At 41.6% G+C, this 23746-nt stretch overlaps 1 protein-coding gene across 4 annotated transcripts in view; it reads right to left on the bottom strand.

The window, feature by feature from the left end:
* Positions 1-663: 663 nt before the first annotated feature.
* Positions 664-23746, bottom strand: part of MED13L (mediator complex subunit 13L) — a 442112-nt gene continuing 419029 nt past the window's right edge. For 2 of the 4 annotated variants that reach the window (XM_073312881.1, XM_073312880.1), the window contains exons 28-31: positions 12361-12515; positions 5226-5387; positions 2845-2957; positions 664-1564 (exon numbers count right to left, since the gene is read on the bottom strand). In XM_073312881.1, the coding sequence (XP_073168982.1) occupies positions 1432-1564; positions 2845-2957; positions 5226-5387; positions 12361-12515 (563 nt within the window). In that variant the 3' untranslated portion in view covers positions 664-1431. The other 2 variants (XM_073312882.1, XM_073312883.1) reach the window with 2 other exon arrangements.

Below are 23746 nucleotides of genomic sequence, written 5' to 3' on the forward strand. Positions count from 1 at the left end.
CACAGCCTGATCCAAGTGCCCTGACCCCTCACATAAGGCAATCCATGCCTGCTGCACAGTGCAACAACAAACATTAGAAAATGGAGTTTAAATATAAACCCCTTGAAGCCTGGAATGAAGGAGTCATAAAAATACTTCAATTCACCATTAACCTTTAAAAATGGCAATTGTTTTACTAAACAAAGTAACTTTTCCACCACAGTGGCATAGCTTCAAGTACTAATTTAATGATATAATTTTTAAAAATTATTTCTTTGAAATAATATTCCTATAGTCAGAAAAAATACACCAGATTTGTAACTGATTCATTGTAAACAAAAAACATACTTTTGGATATGTACATGGACTAGTCTGCCCCGAGCTATGGGTGACTCAGGGTTCAATGATAGTTTTCTAACATCATTAAATTCATTGGAAATAGATCTCAGTCACTGCTCTACAATAGATTAACTTACCCCTTTCAATCTGCCTTTATTCTGGGCTTTAAAATGTTTTCCCTCCCCACCCCTCTCTCTTTTCTTCCATATGGTAGTGTTATCCTTCATTAAACACTGGCCACTTCTTGCTTTAACCAGGCTAAATACAGCTGAATTCTTTAAAGCAGAGCATGTTCTTATCAGAAAATGCTGACACTATTAGAGTTCTGAATGTGCTCCCCTTTCGCACATGGTCTTCCTAATTTGTATTTTGATTGTTACTGTTTTTTAGCTCCATTTCTGATTTCTAGGTCAGAAGAGTAAGAGGTATGTAGATAAATAATCCTCCGCTGGAACGGAGCTGGGTCTTTAGGATCATCTACTGTACCTGGTCCTCTATAATTTAAACAACAAAACCTAAAAATAAATAAAATTAAAATATCTCCAGACCTTTCACATCTACATGGACAGGAAACAAATGCATGCATTCATCCCAATCCACTCTGATAGGAACTCCAGGTAGACAGAAAACTCCATTATTTATAATAGAATATAACTGGTTCTCCTTTTCTGCAAAATCCCAGCTTACGCTGTTCAAACAAAGTAACCTTTAGGCAACCCAAACTGGTCACTACAAGACTTTACGTGCAGGGCTGAAATTGCCCTTAATTGTAAATCAGTTCCCCTTGCAAAAGGACATCGTCTTCAGATTCTTCCTTTTCTTTATTTCACACTGACCAGTAATTACTGGGCCTCTAAAATAACACTGGATTGAGGATACTGTATATTCACTGTTTCTGGATGGGCCCAGATTTTTGATAGAAGCTGCCAGAGATGTGTCAATGGGTCGATTAGTTTTGAACACTGCAGAGATCACGTGTGCTTATGGAGGAACTGAAGCACAGCACAGGACCTCGGGCCTGGTCTGAAGAGAAGCAAAGTTTTGATTTTTGCAGACTGTGGCACATTTCTCAGGTTAAGGGGGGAATGAGCCAGAGGAACAAGTGCTTTTTTATTAAAGTATATTCATGATGGCGTTGTACAGCTGAGTGAGCACCACAAAGTGAACAGGAAGGCAGGAACTGCGATCCTGAGTGGCAGGGTTACACGTGAGCCAGGACAGTGCATTGTACTGCTCCAAAACAAACCTGTAAGAGAGAGAGAGAGACTGAGTGATGGCATTGGTAAATTACGGTCCTGCTCTTCATGCTGTCTTTTCTAAAACATTTACTTGGAAAATTTCCAACCAGCTCTGCAAGTCAGGAATATGTCTGACAAAACTTAGTTTTGTTAGACAGTATCGATTTGCTGGAGCAAAATCTATTGCAGATTCAACAAAATGTTGCTAAAAACCAGGTAGATTTCCATTGGAAACCTGCTGCTGTTCCAGGATTGACTGCTCCGCAGCTGAGCCCTGGGAGCGGCTAGGTTGCCAGCTCCAGGGCAGAGAGATTGGCAGCCTTCAGAGCCCTGGCTGGAGCTGGGTCTCTTGGATCTGGCCAGGCTCCCTGATGCAGAGCAGGAACTACAGAAGTCCTAAAAATCCCAGTTCCAGCGCAGGGCCATGCTAGGGCTTCCAGCTCCCAGCTCGGAACCGAGTGCCTGCATGCCACCCACAGCTCCAAAGCGACTTTCTTTGGAGCTGGGAGCCCGGAAGTCCTAGGATGACATACATGGTCAGCGGCCCCACCCCAGGGCTGGGGACCCTAAGGTTGCTTGTTAGGAGTCTGGATGCCCTGAGGTTACTGGCCCCAACAGTCTGTACGATGGGGCTGCTCTGGACCTGCAGAGGCTCAGCATAACTGACAGTCAGTTTCACATTTTGTTTCAGAAGTGCTGTGTTTTTGAAGCTAATTTTTTTAATTCAGAGACATTTTGGCAAATTTGGTTTCATTCTGATGCAGCATGAACCCAAATTTCAAAACCCCCAGATATCTTGCTCATCAAAAACAAGTGTTTTGGCCAGCTCTATTGACTTGTACACAGGCTTGCTTGTTTACTTTCTACTCTATCTTTAGGAGAAGGGAAATTGAGAGAGTGCATTAGCTTCTACTTAAAACACAAACAAAAAACCCACCAACCCTATTTCTCTGGATGGGAGAATGTACTCCCAACAAAGTCCCTGCCAGCTTGTTGACTGGTGCAGAGAATATAAGAAATGGCCACTATGCTCCTGCTCTTCCCTCCACTCACTTTCAACTAGTGGTGGCAGTACCTTACTCCAACAAAATTTTCCCATCCCCTCAAGAGGGATGTACGGAGGGTGGCTCTCTTGTGCACCCACAGAGGGCTGAGCACAATGCACACTGGAACTGTTAAAGCAGGGGAGAGATTCTGAGGTTCAAAGCAATGGATCCCTCAGTGATGTTCAGCCAACTGTTCTCATAGCCTTGGGAGGGTGGGGAATGCACAGCCTGGAAGATGTTACCTCAAAACATCTGATGTAGTTTTAGAGTCGAGGGGGTGGGGAACCCGTTGAGAGTTCCTTACAGAGAGAAGTTCATCAGTCTGTGCTACGGAGATATGGTGATGCAGTGAGGCCTATGGAAGGAAAGCGACAAACATAGCCATTTGCGTAACAGGTGTGTCAGCAGATTTCACAAGGACCAGCAGCAATATCTCTGAGAATTTTTAAATAAGCAGATCCCGCCCACTTCCCAGGACAACTTGAAATTTTGGTTAACTAGGTTTAGACTCTAGAGCTGGACATGCTGTTTGTTCTCTGCTGAATCCTACTGTGTCCATATACGTTCTGTATCTCTGCAATTTCATTCTCGAATGCTCATCTGAACTGACCCCAAATTTTTATTACTGGGGGTCAGATGTCTCTGAAAATCACACTGAACTATGGTCCACAGTCACCATATATGCAAAACAGCTATTTCAAGCACTGAAAGCCAAACAGATCATGTAATGTGTTAGCAACAAGACTTATTGCACCCAATGCACTAATGAATCTAGCAGCAGAAAGTCTAAACCTACTAAATGGTTTCAGGAAGGAATCCAGAAAGTTTCTGTCTTGTCTGAGCTGTGTTTTTACTGCTGGAACTGAATCTTAATAGTTCTATTATGCATTCTTAAACCTCAAAAATTGAGGTTTAAAATGAGCAAAAAACCTGATCTTTGATCCCTGCTTTCATATCTGCTTGGGTTGTGATCTCAAATTTAGCAAGCAAAGCAGAGTTGAGCCAAGCATGTACTTAGATAGAAGGTCTCCCTGGAAAACCAGAAGTGCTACAGGAGCTGGCTTGATGACTCACTGAGTTGCCCTCTTCCTTTGGTCAGCGCTGAGCCAACATCTCTTGTATAGGGCTGTTGTGGTGCTGGAGGAGCCGCCTTTCAGCTTATAAATCTGAGTCACTTGTAATCATCAAAGCTTAATACAAAATCTATTTCCTCAGCCAAGTTTTCCCACAAAGGTACCCTTACTGATACTAACCAACACTCACTTTTCTATATTCAACAATCACCACGACCACTTTAAACCTGTCTTTTCCTGTCAGGGGAAAGAGTGAAAGACTGGTCTGTTATAGTAGAATGATGGACACCAACATAAGAACCTGTGTAGACAGAAAGACCCAGGGTACTTAAGGAAAGAGTTCAAGATATTAGTTAAATTGGAAATGGGCAAGCACAACAAGACTGTCTTATTACTCTACATCTTGCTTACTTAATTACTTTGGGATTGTATTAGGGGTATATTATTTTCCTCATTCACAAATGTGTAGTTTTGCACAATGTGGGGTTAAGAAACTGCTGCATGCGACCCAACAGGTGACTACATTTTTCGAGTAGTTGAAGCAATTCCAGTGTATATCGGTGTATGTTTTATAAAGTGCTTTGTGATCCTTTGTAATGGGAAGCATTATATACACTGAAGATATTACATCTTAAGTAAAGATTTTGTAGGATAATAAGAATATACACTAAAGACACTAATCCACCTCTTCTCCCTGTTCAGGCATGTCTTCTCCTATTTTATTACTCTTATCTCCTCCCTAACATGTTATGTCTATATAATATTTGTGTAGTTTTGTATTGTTTGGTCTTGCAGCTTTGACAAGCTGTAAAATTGTGCAATTACATAGTTCTATTGGCAATCCCGTGAAGTGTGCAGTATTTGGAAACATATACAAGCTGTAAGTCATTTACCTTTTTGTACTTTTCATTGCCTGCTTCATTATGAAAATCTCCAAAAAGGTAATCACAGAAAAGAAACGAAAGATACTGATTCTATATCTATCCTATTCAGGTTCTTATACTGTGTCCATCACTGTACATCAAGTAAGCTAAGTTTCTGGAACTGCTGTTTTGCTTGAGCAAAAACATTTTTGGTCTTTGTGCCACAGCTGTAGCATGGAAGAATGAGAACTACGGTTTCTTCTTCCTCAGGATGACTAGGCCTTGGGAACTGAAAGCCAGGGCACCTTCCTCTAATATTACTTAATGTGAGGGTGCTTTAGCGTTTGGAAATGGTCAGAATCCACTGTGTGCTTGTGAAGACCAATTCAGTAGGAAAGCAGGCAGCTGGCACACACCAAATCCCAGCACAGAGGGAGCCCCAACCTTGAGTGTCTGTAAGTGGGGGAAGGGATGCTCAAATGACTGCAGATGGAGGCAAGGACCTGAGAGGGAAGAGGAAGCATAAATGGGAATGCAGCAGCCAACTGATTACATTGAAACTCAAACATAACTTTAGTTTTAAATATAATCAGTTGACACCCTTGAAAGGCAGTACTTTCCAGGAAAACGGGGGGTGTCTGTTTACCCTGCCATTATCCCCCTCTAGGGACAGCATACTAGACAAACCTTGAGGAAGAGGGGACACTGGTTTTGTGCCTGTGGACAGGATGACCAGAACCACTGTGGAAGATTCTCAGCTTTGGCAGTTGATACAAAGTATCCTAGAGCAAGAGGCTGTTGCTTCAGCTCCTCAGGGGCTTCTCTGGAAAGAAGACGTTCTCCTTGACTCTAGAGGGAAAAAAAGGAAAAACATCAGCAGCATGAAAATCAATCAGTTCAATCCTTGTTTCACTATCCCAATCCCTTTTCTGTAAGCACCCACAGATACTCACTCCTTGTTTACATACCCCTCAATTCTGAATCCAGTTTTGACTTGTTGCCAGTTATCAAGGTAATCTCAGACTGTGCAACACATTCCCTCTAGCTAGTCACAGAGTTTTTCAGACCACACTATTTAGCCCTAATCTCTGGTAGTGGGGTTCTCCAGATTAACAATCCAGGAGCACCTCAGGTCCCTAAAGAACAACAGAACATGACAGGTTGAAGTGAGTCTGTTCCAGGGCCTAATGGCATGAAATTAAGGCTATATGCAGGGAAATGGGATTTGATCCTGGAGGGAATTGTCCTCTCTAAACTGGCAGAAGATAGGGGCGCTCCAAAGGAAAGGACAGCTGTTTGCAGGCATCTGGATGATTTATAGAGCAGCAGTGGTTGGAGAAATTGTATGGTTTCTACTTTCCCCAAATTTCATGAGCTTTCCCACATCCAGCAGAATACACTTTCAGCATATTGCAAATTCCAGTCATCCTGTCTCTTTGGCTAATGTGAGAGAATTCTAAGAGACTTCCTTTTTGTTCTGTAAAAGTAATTTAGAAATGGCTGTTTTTTGTCGAAGCTGCGTGAGTTCAGAGAGAGAATAATTCAGTCTTTCAAGTTTGAAACTGTATTTGCTCTTTCAGTTACATTTGTTATCGTATGGGTATGACAGAAATTGTACTGACTGTTCACATTACTCTCACATTAGGAAAAACAACACGTACTATATGATATTAATGATACAAGTATCAAGTACTGTACCTACCTATATATAATTCAATAGGAGACATACCTCCTCTGTTCCATTCCTTCCTGTGCTAGTTATGACAATCAATAGTTAATTTCTGTGGTAGAGTATTTATCTGATATAAATTGAGTCACATATGAGATACTGTTATGTTCTCTCACACTAACCAGACATATTTACATTTATTTCATTGGTTAATTTTAAAAAAGGCTAAAAAATCCCATTAGACAAGATTTTATAAGACGACATGATGTCAGTGCAGACATTTCAACTCAAGAATTTTTACTTTTACAGAACAAACTTGAGATGAGTGAAAACCTCAGCCTTCTGGTCCATTAGCTAGGATGTCTTGGCATGGAGACCCCATGCTTGCAGCTCTTACTAGAACACTATTTGATGAACACTGTCCGAGCTATCAATCCTAAGTATTCACATACTGCCATTTTCTGGAGGATTATGAATAAGGCTTAGAACCCTCAGCTCCTCAGGCTCTGGGTTCTTCAGCTGTTAAGGCCATGGTGTGGAGAGAAAGTGGGTGGCATTGGGAGTGCCCAATGCTGGACAAATTGCAACAAGCAGCATTAGGAACTAAGCTCAAATTTTCAGGCATTTTAAGGGAGAAAAATAAAGTTAGCCCATAACTGATACTGAAGTGAAGAAAATGCATTTAAACTGGATAAACAGACACCATTTTCTGTATTCTTTTTGCTTTTATAGGCACTATTCCTAGGAAAACTTTTCTCGTCTTAAGGCTGATGTGAACTATGTTTATGTTTAAGTTTGAGTGGGTAGAGGTATTCACACTCTGCTGAAGAATCAGTTTGATCAGGAAAAAGTAGTGTGGTATGGAACAATATTATAAAAATCATGCATTTTCCCGAATCAGACTCCCCCATGTACTGGACAAAACTCCTTCCTTTGATAAGCTAATAAAAGTTATTAATTGGTTTCTGTATAAGTTTTCTGAAGAGCTATATCAACTGTTCTCACTAGAATAATAAGTCCAACTAGATGTAAAGCAAGTTTGGCATGCTTCCATCTGTAGCTGGTCTCACTGTGGCGGGATGCAGGAGATAAAGGGAATATCTGACTATTTGGTTATACACTGAATTATAAAATGATACTCTGACACATCTCAGTTTCCCTCACCCTCTTTTAAAGTTCTTTACATCACCTGCCATGCTAATGAATATACAGGAAGTTTTCTAAAGCTGATGAGAGGAGTGATGTGTGTTCTGCTCAAGAGAGGTTAATTTCATATTTTAAACTGTAACTGCATTTTTAGGGGTACATTTGTTTTTAGCAAATGTTCTTTCCCATCTTTTTATTCCTTTAATAGATGCAAACATCATGACCTAGAAAGTTGGAAAATATTCTAGACTGAGCCCTGTCTCAGAAGAACCTGGATTGGCAATTCATTTAATCCACCCACTTTTTGATTCAGTGGGGGGGAAACACACCCATCTGATCCCACTACACCCAAATTGGTTTCATCATGAAACCTTCCAGGGCTAGTCCTTGAAGCAGCTCTTTCTCTATCAGTAATATCTTAATCAGGCATCAAAGAAAGTTAAACAGCCCATAAAGTGGTTATGCTTCGAAAGGGCTGCAGCTCACCTGGAAAATCCAACAGCAGACCTTGAAACTGGCTGTTGAGCAATCAGGGCTTACACTGGTAAACTACAACAATCAATTACATGTTACATGGATGAAGGCTTGACCTTCCCTGACCCAGAAGGTAATGATCACACGCTGTGCTTTTTTAAAAACAAAAATTACACCTCAATTACCAGGCCCTTGTTAATGGTTAAACTGAATTACTATAACAGGTTCACCCAGAGAAGACCTGTCCAGGTCTCCAGGCTCTTTGGTCAATAACCTTTTTGTGCTGCTTTTAAGCCAGTTGGATTGAGTTTTCACTGAGAGTCAATTGTATAAAGTAATTCTTTAAAAATGCAAAAAAACGATAATAGAAACTGAACAACTCAGTAAGTCAGAGAGAGAAACTTGTTAACTGATGCTCAGTGGTGGGAATGGACGGCTCAAGGGTTTGGTAATAGAATATGGAACTTTTCATCTTTAGGGTTGCCAGTTTGAAAACAATTTATGGAGTATAATTTATAACTACTTGATGGCCTTTGAGAAGTGAGTTGAATTATTAGTGTCTAATGGACATATGTCCAGATCACAGAACACTCCTCCCCCCCCCCCCCCATTGACCTTCTTGGAAGTCTCAGCAAGATAGCCCCATAAGGTGACAGTTGAGGCACACTGGCAGCAGGGCAATGTGGCAAGCTTATGCTACTGCTGTGCCTGTTCTGTGATGAAATAAAGGGCTTTATTCTTCAGAGCTGTTAACCTGGCACATTTCTCCAGCTTGAAAAATCACTGAATTTTGTGTGGCCAGAGGGTTTTTAATAAAAGAAACTATTCATTGTTTGAGCATAGTGCTGTTGTGTCACGATGAATTGTTAGCATCATCCACACTCAATAAAGGGTCTGCAGTTAAGATCTTAAGGAGTGTGTATTCTGGACTTCAAATCATACCAGATTTACAATTTCACTGTTTAAAAACAACAAAAATGTACCGCCAGTAGCTGGGAGATGCAAGGACATTGCGTAGTTATAAAAAATATAAATAGTGGATTACAAAAGCAACAGCAAATTCATCCCCATTATATTAGATTTATTTATAAAGTAAAATTCAATCTCTGATTTTTTTAAATAATTGTTGTGAAGCATGTTTCAGCTTTAACTTCAACACTTCCCTAATAAAAGCCTCCCTGCTGCCACATTATAAATGCAGTGCCTGCAGTTTTTGCATGTTTGTCATGGAAAAGATTATGATGGGCATAAATAAAAGCACCATGAAGTCTCTTACACAACTGAGAGAATGTGTATGTGTAAGACAACCCTGCCAGACTTGCTTCAAAATTATGCTAAATTTGATTCAACAATTCTTTCTCAAATTAACAAAATTTGCATTTTAAATCACCATTGATGCTGGAACCAACGTCTCAGAAGCCACTTTAAACAGAAACAACTTAGAAAGAGCATGCACCCAGGGCTATTTTTTTTCCAGAGAAAACAAAATTAGCATAAAACTCCAGCACCTGCAGAGCTTATGTTCTGACACTGGGTTTTATCGTGAGGAAAAATAGTCCGCTCAGAAACCAATTCCTTTTTCTGGAAAATCATTTATGAAGACTTTGAAACTAGGCCAACATCTAAAACCATCTTCTCAAATCCTGCTCTGATGCCAGAAGCAGGAACTTGTTTTCTCTTGCCACAGAGGGCAGGACAAGAGGCAATGGGTTCAAACTACATCACAGCAGAATTAGATTAAATCTAAGAACAATAGGACAATGGAACAGACTGCCCTAGGGAGTCTGTGGAAGATTCTTGACTGGAAGTTTAAAAGGAGGCTGAACAGCCAAGTCTTGGATGGTTTAGACACAGCAAATCCTGCATCTTGGCAGGGGGCTAGACTAGATCACTCTGATGGTCCCTTCTAACCCTATGAATTAGTAGGGGAAGCTAAAGTGGACGGGAACCTGGAGGCAGTGACCATGAGATGGTTGAATTCAGGATCCTGACACAGGGAAGAAGGGAGAGCAGCAGAATACGGACCCTGGACTTCAGAAAAGCAGACTTTGACTCCCTCAGGGAACTGATGGGCAGGATCCCCTGGGAGGATAACTAACATGAGGGGGAAAGGAGTCCAGGAGAGCTTGCTGTATTTTAAAGAATCTTTATTGAGGTTACAGGGACAAACCATCCCAATGTGTAGAAAGAATAGTAAATGTGGCAGGCGACCAGCTCCTCTTAACGGTGAAATCCTTGCTGATCTTGAACACAAAAAAGAAGCTTACAAGAAGTGGAAGATTGGACAAATGACCAGGGAAGAGTATAAAAATATTGCTCGGGCATGCAGGAGTGAAATCAGGAAGGCCAAATCACACCTGGAGTTGCAGCTAGCAAGAGATGTTAAGAGTAACAAGAAGGGTTTCTTCAGGTATGTTAGCAACAAGAAGAAAGTCAAGGAAAGTGTGGGCCCCTTACTCAATGAGGGAGGCAACCTAGTGACAGAGGATGTGGAAAAAGCTAATGTACTCTCAATGCTTTTTTTGCCTCTGTCTTCACGAACAAGGTCAGCTCCCAGACTGCTGCACTGGGCAGCACAGCATGGGGAGGAGGTGACCAGCCCTCTCTGGAGAAAGAAGTGGTTCGGGACTATTTAGAAAAGCTGGACATGCACAAGTCCATGGGGCCAGATGTGCTGCATCCGAGAGTGCTAAAGGAGTTGGCGGATGTGATTGCAGAGCCATTGGCCATTATCTTTGAAAACTCATGGCGATCGGGGGAAGTCCCGGATGACTGGAAAAAGGCTAATGTAGTGCCTATCTTTAAAAAAGGGAAGGAGGAGGATCCTGGGAACTACAGGCCAGTCAGCCTCACCTCAGTCCCTGGAAAAATCATGGAGCAGGATCTCAAGGAATCAATTCTGAACCTCTTAGAGGAGAGGAAAGTGATCAGGAACAGTCAGGATGGATTCACCAAGGGCAAGTCATGCCTGACTAATCTAATTGCCTTCTATGACGAGATAACTGGCTCTGTGGATGAGGGGAAAGTGGTGGACGTGTTGTTCCTTGACTTTAGCAAAGCTTTTGACACGGTCTCCCACAGTATTCTTGCCAGCAAGTTAAAGAAGTATGGGCTGGATGAATGCACTATAAGGTGGGTAGAAAGTTGGCTAGAATGTTGGGCCCAACGGGTAGTGATCAATGGCTCCATGTCTAGTTGGCAGCCGGTATCAAGTGGAGTGCACCAAGGGTTGGTCCTTGGGCCGGTTTTGTTCAATATCTTCATTAATGATCTGGAGGATGGTGTGGATTGCACCCTCAGCAAGTTCGCAGATGACACTAAATTGGGAGGAGAGGTAGATACGCTGGAGGGTAGAGATAGGATACAGAGGGCCCTAGACAAATGAGAGGATTGGGCCAGAAGAAATCTGATGAGGTTCAACAAGGACAAGTGCAGAGTCCTGCACTTAGGACGGAAGAACCCCATGCACCGCTACAGACTAAGGACCGAATGGCTCGGCAGCAGTTCTGCAGAAAAGGACCTAGGGGTTACAGTGGACGAGAAGCTGGATCTGAGTCAACAGTGTGCCCTTGTTGCCAAGAAGGCCAATGGCATTTTGGGATATATACGTAGGGGCCTTGCCAGCAGATTGAGGGACGTGATCATTCCCCTCTATTCGACATTGGTGAGGCCTCATCTGGAGTACTGTGTCCAGTTTTGGGCCCCACACTAGAAGGAGGATGTGGAAAAATTGGAAAACGTCCAGCGGAGGGCAACAAACATGATTGGGGACTGGAACACATGACTTATGAGGAAAGGCTGAGGGAACTGGGATTGTTTAGTCTGCGGAAAAGAAGAATGAGGGGGGCTTTCAACTACCTGAAAGGGGGTTCCAAAGAGGATGGATCTAGACTGTTCTCAGGGGTAGCTGATGACAGAACAAGGAGTAATGGTCTCAAGTTGCAATGGGGGAGGTTTACGTTGGAAATTAGGAAGAACTTCTTCACTAGGAGGATGGTGAAACACTGGAATGCGTTACCTAGGGAGGTGGTGGAATCTCCTTCCTTAGAAGTTTTTAAGGTCAGGCTTGACAAAGCTCTGGCTGGGATGATTTAATTGGGGATTGGTCCTGCTTTGAGCAGGGGGTTGGACTAGATGACCTCCTGAGGTCCCTTCCAACCCTGATATTCTATGATTCTATGCATTGTTCCAAATCATCATAATCTTTGCTTTTCATGAATACAGATGGACATCCATTCAAGGGTGTAGAATATGGCTCTGGCACAAGAAGCAAAAGCTCCTATACGAATCAAGTTCCACAATGACAATTAGCTATCACTAACTTTGGAGTGGGTGATATAAATAAAGGTGTAACTGGAGCACCTTTCATCTTCTCTGACAGTAGCTAGCTAACATCTTCAACTTTTTACTGTTAACTTCAAGGCTTCTTTCTCCATTAATTTCTGTCTGCAGTCAGCTGGTTAATTTTCAGAAACTACAGAAAATGCTTTGTTGGAGGATTACTTAATATGTATGTGTCTTACAGATCCTTACCCTACTGTGCTGAAAGTGAGATCCCACGCCAATCCCAGAAGGGGAACCAGGGGAAGGAACTGGAGAGGAATTTGGAGAAGAGTGGAGATTCCCCGTGATTAAAATTCCAATGTCATTGTCCATGTCATCTGGGAATGGGAGGTCAAACATGTCATCTGAAAGAAAGGGAGAGAAAAAGATAAGTCCCTTGTCTAGCCTGTGATCCAGTTAAAATAAATAAAGTCCTGTTCACTGATCTACTGTACATTAGACACCAATTCCCTTTTCCAGAATGCTCCTATTGCGACGGCCTTGATCTGTACACTGAAAAGGCTGCTGAAGGCAAGCAGTACATCTTTTATTATTTTATCCCACTTAGTCAGTACTTTTGATCCCAGCAGCAGATTTAAAAACAAAAATAAGGTTGACAGATTGGCTGACATCTCTGACAATCCTGAATTTTAGGGATGGTCATATACTGAACAAAAGATTTTCATGTCAAATCAGCTTGCTAGCAGTCCAAATGGAAATAATTGTTAGGTTAGACTGAATTAACTCTCACAGCAGTTGGTCATAGCTGCTCTCAGCAATCTAATTGTCAACAAAATATTTGAAACGCATTAAAAACTAAAATGTATTTAAGTTAGCCTTTAGCAGGTGCTGTACTTTAAGCTTTTAGTGCTACAGGCCAGATTCTGGCAGCCTCACTCACGTCATCTTATTCTGTGAGTAGTCTCATTGACTTCAAGAGAACTGCTCAGAGAGTGAAGTACTACTCAATGTAAGGATAGCAGAATCTGGCCTTTAGTGAAATACGAGGTTAGAAATTAATTTCATAATTACTTCAAAATACTGCATATTATTTTGCTAAGTCTCTGATTTTTATATGAAACTTTCATTTTCCCATTGGCCCAAAAATGAAAACAAAGCCTGATGAATTGCCATTTTATCTCATGAAAACTCATCAATTCATATCATTATTGTACCCTGGATTAATCTAAATAATATCTGTGAGAGCCCAATGGAGGCCTGGAATATAGGATAGCTTAGAACAGAGGTTCTCATACTGTAGTTCACAGAGAGCTGGGACCTTGATTCTCACTGCTTCTACAGTCATCCATGGTTTTGTTTTTTTGTTTTTAAAAAGCATCAACTTATGTTAAAGCAACCGAAAATGTGGAGAAGCTATGTTAGCTGACTCCAAGGGAGGACACAGGTTCTCCCCCATGTACCTGGAGCAGCTAGAGAAGCCAGAGCTGAGTCAGAAGTTGCCAGTGATAAATCATTCTAATAATAATCTCACTGTATGAGGAGAGATTAAAGAGGCTAGGACTTTTCAGCTTGGAAAAGAGGAGACTAAGGGGGGATATGATAGAGGTCTATACAATCGTGAGTGGTGTGGAGAAAGGGAATAAGGAAAAGTTATTTACTTGTTCCCATAATATAAGAACTAGGGGCCACCAAATGAAATTAATGGGTAGCAGGTTTAAAACAAATAAAAGGAAGCTCTTCTTCACGCAGCGCACAGTCAACCTGTTAGGTTCACTCCCTCTGGGGCACCTGGCATTGGTCACTGTCAGCAGACAGGATACTGGGCTGGATGGACCTTTGGTCTGACCCAGTATGACCATTCTTATGTTCTTGTTCATTATGCCTCCCAACCCCCGGCACACACCTCCAAAAAGCATGACTTAGTGCAACAGACATGCTAAATGCTAAAATACTTCCATACTTCCACAACAGACATGCTAAAATACCTAAATACTTCCATAATACTTTGCCATTTATGCATTTGCTGTAGATACATAAGGACAGTGGCTAGACAGCAAATGGAATGAGATGACCCATATAATCATAAAAAGGAGGGGAGCTGGTCCATGAAACATTCTCTTAAGATGTGGTCCAAGCAATGAAAGCTGACAAATGCCAAGCTTAGAGGATTTTAGAATTGGTTCGAAAAAATAGGTCAACATTTTTATGAAAAATGTATCCCTTTTTTAATCAAAAAGTTTCAACCAGCTCTAGAGGTTTGCATTGGTATATACAGCCTTTCACCTGCAAATCAATGATTTGATTAGGTTGTGACCAAAAGTTGTTGTATTATGTTGGTTCAATGGCTTAAATGAAATTTAAGTGATGGCCTCAGTCCAGTTCTTAGTGGACTGACATCCACATCACACAACCACCACGAGTTGCAGCTTTTCCTGTCAGTCTTAGGACTGAATGTACACTGAGACAATTTGCTCTTTCTCCTAGAGAAGTCCCTCCAAAACAGAATTAAGTCACATTAGCGAGATGAGAAAACTTGAACTCCAGCTGATCATGTTCCATCTGTTCTGTTGCTAAAGAAAGTTCACTTCCCTGGACTGTCAATCCATTTTATTATTTTGCTTAATTTATTTTTTAAATAAAGACACCTGAATAGTTGTTATTTTTGGGCTCCAGACTTATTAGCTAATAAAAATATTTTAAAAGAACAGCCAGTTTAAATCCAAGTTTAGATAACTTTATTATGCCCAGTTACTGTTATAGCTCTGATAAGTGGCATCATATAGTTATCTCGGCACTTACGACTTCCTGGTACAAGGGACAGATAGAGGAAAAAGAAGAGGTTACTTGTAGAGTAACTAGAGTTCTTCGAGATGTTTGTCCTGATGGGTGCTCCATTTCAGGTGTGTATGCCCTCCACATGCCTTTGATCAGAGATTTTTGGTAGCAGTACCCGCTTGATCTGCACCTGTGCTCTAGACACCCTTGTCCTCCATAGCAAGTGTACATAGGGCAGCATGGTAAAACTACCCTCAGTTCCGTCTGTACCACAAAGTCCCGCGAGACAAGATTCCAATGCAGAGGGAAAGGAAGGTGGGTAGTGGAGCACCCACAGTGACAAACACCTTAAATGAACTCCAGTTCCTATACAAGGTAGTTAACCCCTCCTTCTTTATATCCATATGGCCACTCCACTTCAGGTGACTCCTTACCAGTACACCCTGCAGGAGGTAGAAGCTTCGGAACCAGATTTAAGGCTGATAACAGAACTGTAATACCAAAGGCAACATCTGCCCTAGATGTGTGCACTAAAGCATCGCGTTTGGAGAAACTGTGAACGGAAGCCCAAGTGGCAGCTCTGCAAATTTCCGCAACTGGTATATTTTTAACCGTGTCATGGAAGTACACTGACATCTGGTAGAAATGGCTATTATTTTAGGAGGGGCTGAACATTAACAGCCTCAAAACAAGAGAGGATGCAATCCAAAACTCACTTTGAAATTCTTTGGGTGAAAATCATGGATCCCTCAGCCCTATCTGCAAAAGAAACAGTCAGAGACTTTCTGAATGGTTGGGTTCTATCCAGACATAAGGCTAATACCCTTCTAACACATAATATATGGAGGACAGCTTCCTCCTTGGTCTTATGTGGCTTAGAGAAGAAAACTGCATATTGAATGAGCTGGTTGGCATGGCAGTCTGAGGATACCTGAGGTAAAAACTTGTGATGTGACAGAAGGGATATTTTCTCCTTGTAGAAAACTGAAAGGGGGATCTATCATTAATGCACTGGAATATTGGTGGCAAAGGAAAGTTTCATCAAACAACTGGAGGACCAAATTTAAATCCCACACCACAGTGAGCTCTCTGGTATCTGGGAAACAGTTAATCAACCCTTTGAAAATCCCTCCACATGGGAATGGAAGGCACTAATAGCCTCTAAATGAACTTGAACAGAATTCAGGGGAAGTCTTGACTTCTTCAAGTCCAACAGGTAATCCAGAACAGCTGAGAGGGAAGAATGGACAGGTGACAACGGTCACTGGATACACTAATGATGAAATCTCTTCCATTTTTGCTGGTAAGTCTTCCTAGTTGAGTCTTTTCTGCTGTTTAATAAAACTTATTGCACCTCTCTCAAACAAGAGACTTCTACCCTAGAGAACCATCAAGGAACCAAGCCCTGAGCCATAGAATGTTCAAATCGGGGTGAAGAACTGGACCAACTCAACTCTTGAGTTAGCAAGTGGGAAATAACTGGAAGCTGTAAGGCTGGGTCAGAAGTGAGGTGAATCAGCGAAGGAAACCAAACTTGTCTTGGCCAAGTTGGTATAACCTTTGCTCTGTTTTTCTTGATCTTGTTTAGTACCTTGAATATCAATGGTAACAGGTGACAGGCATAAAGGAGGAAGGCTTGCCTCATGGATTGATGGCTTATGCATCCTTTAAAGCAAAGTTTCTTGCACTTTCTGTTTATGGTGGTGATAATGACTCTACACGTTAGGAAAATATGTTTGAGGATCAGGCTGTCTGATGCCCACTCATAATCTTGGGAGAAGTCCCTGCTCAAATAATCAGCCATGGTGTTTTTATTGCCTAGAAGCTAAGAGGCTGAAATGAAAACGTGATTGGCTATGCACTAGGTCCATAGCTTTATTGTTCCAGCACAAAGAGAAAGAGATCTCCCACCTCCTTGGTGATTTTTGTAGTATATCTATCTATGTTGGCTGCTATGATCTTGATGGATAGACCCTTGATTATTGGAAGGAAGTGAATGCAGGCACACCTGACCACCATGAGCTCCAGGAGACTGATGTAGAGAGAGGTCTCCTGGGCAGACCTTTTGCCTGAGACAGTCTGTATGGAGATGAGCTACCTATCGCTTGAGGGATGCATCTGAGGTTATAGGGACTGTAGTGGGAAGTTCAATAAAGGAAACTCCTGCACAGACCTTGGATGGGTTCTCCCACCAACTGAGTGAGTGCAGAACTCGATAAGGAAAGGACACCAATTTGTCAAGACTCAGTTTGTTTGGACTGTAGACGATTCTCAGCTTTGGAAGCAGTGTAGGTGCAACCTGGTGTGTAGTGTGGCAAAAATGCAAGCTGCCATAGGACCTACATGTTGAAGACAACATTTGACCATTGTTTGTGGGCTTTGTTGAACACTGGAAGTCAGATTTGTCAGTACTGTAAATCCGACAGTAGGTAAGCCCTGGATGTTACGACATCCAGAGATGCCCATATAAACGGTTTATACTGAACTGCTGTCAAAGTGGACTTTTCCACATTGAGTTGGAGTCCTAACCTGTTGAATAGGGTCATAGATTTCCTTACTGCAGAGACTTCATTGTATGATTAGCCCATAAGGAGCCAACTGTTGAGGTAAGGAAACACCATTATTCCACACTAACATAGGTGAGCAGCCTCCACTGCCAGGATCTTCTAAAAGACCCTCGTGGATGAATTAACCAAATGGGAGCACCCGATACTGGAAGTGATTCTGGCTGACCATGAAACAGAGGAATCTTTTGTGAGATGGATGTACCACAAGGTGAAAACAGGCATTCTGAAGGTTGAATCTAAATGATGGAATTATAGTTGCGAAAGTTACCATCCTGAACTTTTGCACTTTGATGAAAGTATTCAGCACCCTGAGATCTAAGAGCAGTCTCCATCTCCTGTTCTTTTTGGGAACCAGAAAGTACTTGGAATGAAACCCCTTACCTCTCTGTTGGCAGAAACCAGTTCTATGGCTCTGTAGAGGAGGGAGAGGATTTGTGTCTCAATAAGTTTCAGAGTAACAGCCGTGTTAGTCTGTATTCGCAAAAAGAAAAGGAGTACTTGTGGCACCTTAGAGACTAACCAATTTATTTGAGCATAAGCTTTCGTGAGCTACAGCTCACTTCATCGGATGCATACAGTTTCCACAGTATGCATCCGATGAAGTGAGCTGTAGCTCACGAAAGCTTATGCTCAAATAAATTGGTTAGTCTCTAAGGTGCCACAAGTACTCCTTTTCTTTTTGTCTCAATAAGCGTTTGTGAGATGGGTTTCTGAAACAGGATAAGAAGGGGTCGGGGTGGGGGGAATGGAAATAAAGAAGATGAATAACCTGATGCTACAACCCCCAAAACTCATCTGCCAGATGTAATCTGCTCCCATGAAGGCCGAAACCAGGGAAGAGAGTCTGCAACAGTTGGGAGAAGGTAGAAAGAATAGTGCAGTTCTAGATTCTGAGTTGGGGGCTGTTCTTGACCATCAACCAAAACATCAACATTGACATTTAGATGACAAGGAAGATTTGATAGTACTGGAAGATACAACAAATGTTTTCTTTTCTGAAACCCAGGCCTCTTCTTAGATGGTTCAGAAGACTAGGGAACTGACTGGGTAGAATCTTTGATCTGTCTGTGACCTGCTAAATTTTCTGTTGTTCATAGATGTGTAGAGCCCAAGAGATCTGTGGCCTTCAACTCCTTGAGAATGTGCAAGGATTCAACAGTGAACTCACTCAAGAGCTTAAGTCAACCAAAAAGAAGGCCTTCTACAGTGTTCTAGATTTCCCTTGGGAATCTTGATGTTTGCCACCAAGATGCATGATGCATGACAACTGCTGTAGAAATAGATCAGGCTGCTGTGTCCTCTCCATCAAGGTCACTGCTAAGAGCTGAACCTCTGTGATGATCATCTGAAACTGTTCCCTATTTTCTAGAGGGAGATGTTCAATAAACAAATTGCATTTGCTATAGTTTGTGTGTTTATATTGAGTAATCAGAGCTTGATAATTAGTGGTCCTAAACTGTAACATTGTGAATGAGTAGCTCTTGTGACCAAAGAGATCTAGGCATTTTTGGCCTTTATGATGTGGCACTGCTTTTAAGCAAGTGACAGACATCACTGGTTTGGTCAATGCAATGTACCTCTCTACAGGTATGCATGCCTAAACTTATTCTTCCAGTTTATCCTGGATCTACTCTTGAACATCCAACAGATGTTGCACTTAGTTGGGATATGCATGTCTCCCAAACAACAAATACAAGAAAGACCATCACTGACCAGGACAGATTCCTGGCAATGTTTGAATCCCAGGGAAACAGGTTTACCCTGGGTAAATAACTATTGAGAAGAGGACCCCTTCAAAAATGGGGCATGGGAGGGTTGTCTAAGGAAATAAACCTCATAGATAAAAAGAAAAATTCTAAATCGAGATTGAACTAAAAGTAGAGCTACACCTAAAACTAAACAAACCAAGAAGCTATTCCTAGAGCAATCTAGAAGTGGGGAGCGCAGTACACTCTGCCTCAGACTGAGGCAGTTGACAGCAGTTCGTCCACATTGCTATCTGTACAAGGCATGAGGATGGCTAAGAGCACGTGTGTGGACCGAAGTAGAACATTAACTTCTTTGGAAAACTGTTACTACTACTACTGTTATTCCTAATTCTTGGAACCACCTTGTCAGCCTGGACCAGGCATTGTCAAGACAGGTCATCCATAAAGACGGGAAAAGTGGCTGACTGATGAGCCACATTAAGGGTATTCTCTGGAGCACATACTTGGGTGGAGCTCTGCCAGGCCAGGTTTGCTTGCTCTGTAGAAACTTCTGTGGATTATGGGTTCTAAATTGCTTTTGCTTAAAATCCTATGACAAATGGCAATCTGTCTCGTTTTAAATAATAATTGCTGGTTGTTTGCTAAATTCAATTGAGTTTGTGTGTTCTTCTGCTCTTTCTACCTTTAAAGCGAAGTGCTAATAATACTTAAAGGTCTTAGAGAGACTGAAACATTAGTTTTGCTTACAGGTCTCAAAACAGGATTGACTTATTTTAATTCAGTTTGTTTATGTTAATATGTGGGAAGTGACTAAAAAGATAATGGAGAGAAAACAAGTTAACTCTGTACAAAAAGTACATTCTCATTGCTCAGTCATTTGAAACACAAGTTATGAGGCCAAGGCTTGTTCAGATGATGGAAAGTTACCAGTTTAAAACACAAAGCAAAATGTTACTTTCAATGTGGCAATATATTTTCACGATATTTTTCTTATCCAGATTTTGCAGGAAGCAGAGACATTGACAAACATAATGACTATCATTACTACATGCTTAAAACTTCCACTAAAATCCTCTGTTTTCGGGGGTGGGGGGGTGGCAGGTCAGGGAGAACAGAGGAAGCCAAAATAAAGATTAATTAGAAGAACAGCCAGTTTTGTTTTAAAACACAGTGTAATAGTACACATTTCTAGGTAGCTTAAGTTTGCTTAATAGTATACAATTAATAGCAGGGATATAACTTGCTAAACTCCATTTCTAAACTTGTGGTGGCTGAATAGACTGATTCCATTTGATCTGAATGTAAGGGATTTAATTGCAAAGGGGAGACTTTTTGTCTTGAACTACTTACAGTAATTTCAAGCTGGGTTGCTAAGTGTGTTTAAACCTACACAGGCTGGTTGTTTCCCTTCATATTCTGAAGAGAGCAATGGATGGCTAAAGCACTGAATTAACCTAGTTTATTAACTTCCTTCCTACAACCCTGCTGCACAAAACAGAAGTAATGCCATGCTCTGTTTAGCCTCCAAAACACAAATGAGATGACTAATAGCGTAGAAGGCAGTTTAATTATTAAACACAGAACAGAGTTAAGAAAATTAAATTTAACACCATTTTGGAAAACGCCAGTCCTTGTACATGATTCTAATTAGCATCTGAAGCACTAAAGTCCAGGTTAATGCAGGTTAAATATTTGTACACACTGCATTCAGTCAGGATTCTAGGGCCTTGAAAGGCAGCTGCGTATGTATTAAGAATAGCTTCCCCCTTGTGAGGCCCACTGAAATTCCACGAGGAGCAGATCAAAGACTCATTAAAAATAGATTTTTTTCCTACTTCTTATTGCAACTTCCCTCTTGAAGCATTTTATTTTATATTTTTTGTAACTACCACTTTAAATGGTTTTAAAGCCATTTTTAAAGATCCTTTGCAAAATAATAAACTAGAAAAACCATATCTGATAAAAGTATTAAATAACAGCAATCCTACTGATTAAGCTTATACAGTTAATCGTATAAAAGAATACACCTGCTAGACACCTGCCAACAGCCTAGCCTAACCTATACAAGATTGTATTTTTTGAAACAAGATCATTCCATGCAACTTTATATACATGACTGTTGCTTAAATAACGGGATCTTCCAATTAAAAGAATGGCCTGATCAATTCAATAGACACATGCAACTAACATATGTACCTATATGTGACTAGTCACAACAGGAAAGAACATGCTACTGATACAAAGCTATCTGGATTCTTTTTTCTTCCCCATGTACAGAACGTTCTACTGGTGCTGAGCAACAGGATTGTCTACATTCAGACTAATTTATGAAGCGTGCTGTTTACGCTGTTCATTTGCTTCCAAACAAGCCAGCAGAGGATGTGGTTGTTGGTCAGGATACCTAAAAAGGCTAGTCAGACTCCCTGGTACACTGTTCTCCCACTGCAATGAGTTACTGCCATTAAAAGTCAATGACAATTACTTGTAAAAAGGCTTGGAAGAATTCATTTTTTAAATTATATTTCAATAGATAAAAACTGAAAAATGTTTCAAATTGATTTATCAACAAATGTTCATAGTTGTGAAAACTTATGGGTCAATTTAAATTTTCACTTGTAGGAAATTATGGGGAAGACAGATTAGACAATATCTTTTATTGGTCCTGACCTGAAGAAGATCTCTGTGTAAGCTCAAAAGCTTGTCTGACTCATCAACAGAAGTTGGTCCAATAAGAGGAGGTTACTCACCTTGTGCAGTAACAATGGTTCTTCGAGTTGTGTCCCTATGGATGCTCCATAGTAAGTGTATCTGTGCCCCTGCGCCTCTAATCAGAGATTTTTGGTAGTAGCGTCCCTTGAGCCTGCACATGTGCTCTCCCTCCCTCGTGGTCTGCCTTGAGGCTATCTAGCACTGCACAGGCAAACCTCCCCCACAGTTCCTTCTCTACCGCAGAACCCTATGGAGTGGAGGAGGGCAGGCTGTGGAGCACCCATAGGGACACCTCTTGACAGTGAGTAACTTCCTGTTCTTCTTCGAGTGGGTATCCCTATGGGTGCTCCACTGTAGGTGACTGCTGAGCAGTACCCACCACTGGAGGCTGGGACTTCGGAGTGGAGTCTGTTACTACAGAGAGTACTGTGGAGTCGAAGATGGCATCAGAGGCTGAATTTCCAGTGATCACATAATGTTCTGCGAAAGTGTGGGCAGAGCCCAAGTCACTGCTCTGCAGATTTGCAAGACAGGGTCATTTTTAAGGAATGTGACTGAGGTAGAAATTGACCTCATGGAGTGTGTACGGATTCTGGATGAAGGCAGCAGGTTGTGCCCTTGATAAGCGATTAATGCAGCAGAGACCCATTTGGATAGTGTTTGAGCCAATATTGCCCAGCGTTTGAATCTTTGCTCGAGCAAAAGGAAGAGGTCAGGGGACTTCCTGAAGTCCTTAGTCCTGTCCAAGTAGAATGATAGTGCTCTTCTACTTCTTGCATACGCAGAATTGCCTCACTGATGTCACGATCTGGGTTTGGGGAAAAACAGGAAGATGGATCTGTTGATTTATATGGAAAGTGGAGGCAACTTTAGGGAGAAACGTGGGATACGGCCTCAGAGTTACTTTGTTTTTAAAAAAAGGTGTACTTGTGGCACCTTAGAGACTAACCAATTTATTTGAGCATGAGCTTTCGTGAGCTACAGCTCACTTCATCGGATGCATACCGTGGAAACTGCAGCAGACTTTATATACACACACAGAATATGAAACAATACCTCCTCCCACCCCACTGTCCTGCTGGTAATAGCTTATCTAAAGTGATCATCAGGTGGGCCATTTCCAGCACAAATCCAGGTTTTCTCACCCTCCACCCCCACACACAAATTCACTCTCCTGCTGGTGATAGCCCATCCAAAGTGACAACTCTTTACACAATGTGCATGATAATCAAGTCTGGCTATTTCCTGCACAAATCCAGGTTTTCTCACATCCCCCCCACCCCCATACACACACAAACTCACTCTCCTGCTGGTAATAGCTTATCCAAACTGACCACTCTCCAAGTTTAAATCCAAGTTAAACCAGAACATCTGGGGGGGGGGGGTAGGAAAAAACAAGAGGAAACAGGCTACCTTGCATAATGACTTAGCCACTCCCAGTCTCTATTTAAGCCTAAATTAATAGTATCCAATTTGCAAATGAATTCCAATTCAGCAGTTTCTCGCTGGAGTCTGGATTTGAAGTTTTTTTGTTTTAAGATAGCGACCTTCATGTCTGTGATTGCGTGACCAGAGAGATTGAAGTGTTCTCCGACTGGTTTATGAATGTTATAATTCTTGACATCTGATTTGTGTCCATTTATTCTTTTACGTAGAGACTGTCCAGTTTGACCAATGTACATGGCAGAGGGGCATTGCTGGCACATGATGGCATATATCACATTGATGGATGTGCAGGTGAACGAGCCTCTGATAGTGTGGCTGATGTTATTAGGCCCTGTGATGGTGTCCCCTGAATAGATATGTGGGCACAATTGGCAACGGGCTTTGTTGCAAGGATAAGTTCCTGGGTTAGTGGTTCTGTTGTGTGGTATG

The sequence above is a fragment of the Lepidochelys kempii genome, chromosome 15 (genome assembly GCF_965140265.1).
Source record: "Lepidochelys kempii isolate rLepKem1 chromosome 15, rLepKem1.hap2, whole genome shotgun sequence".
Lineage (NCBI taxonomy): Eukaryota > Metazoa > Chordata > Testudines > Cheloniidae > Lepidochelys > Lepidochelys kempii.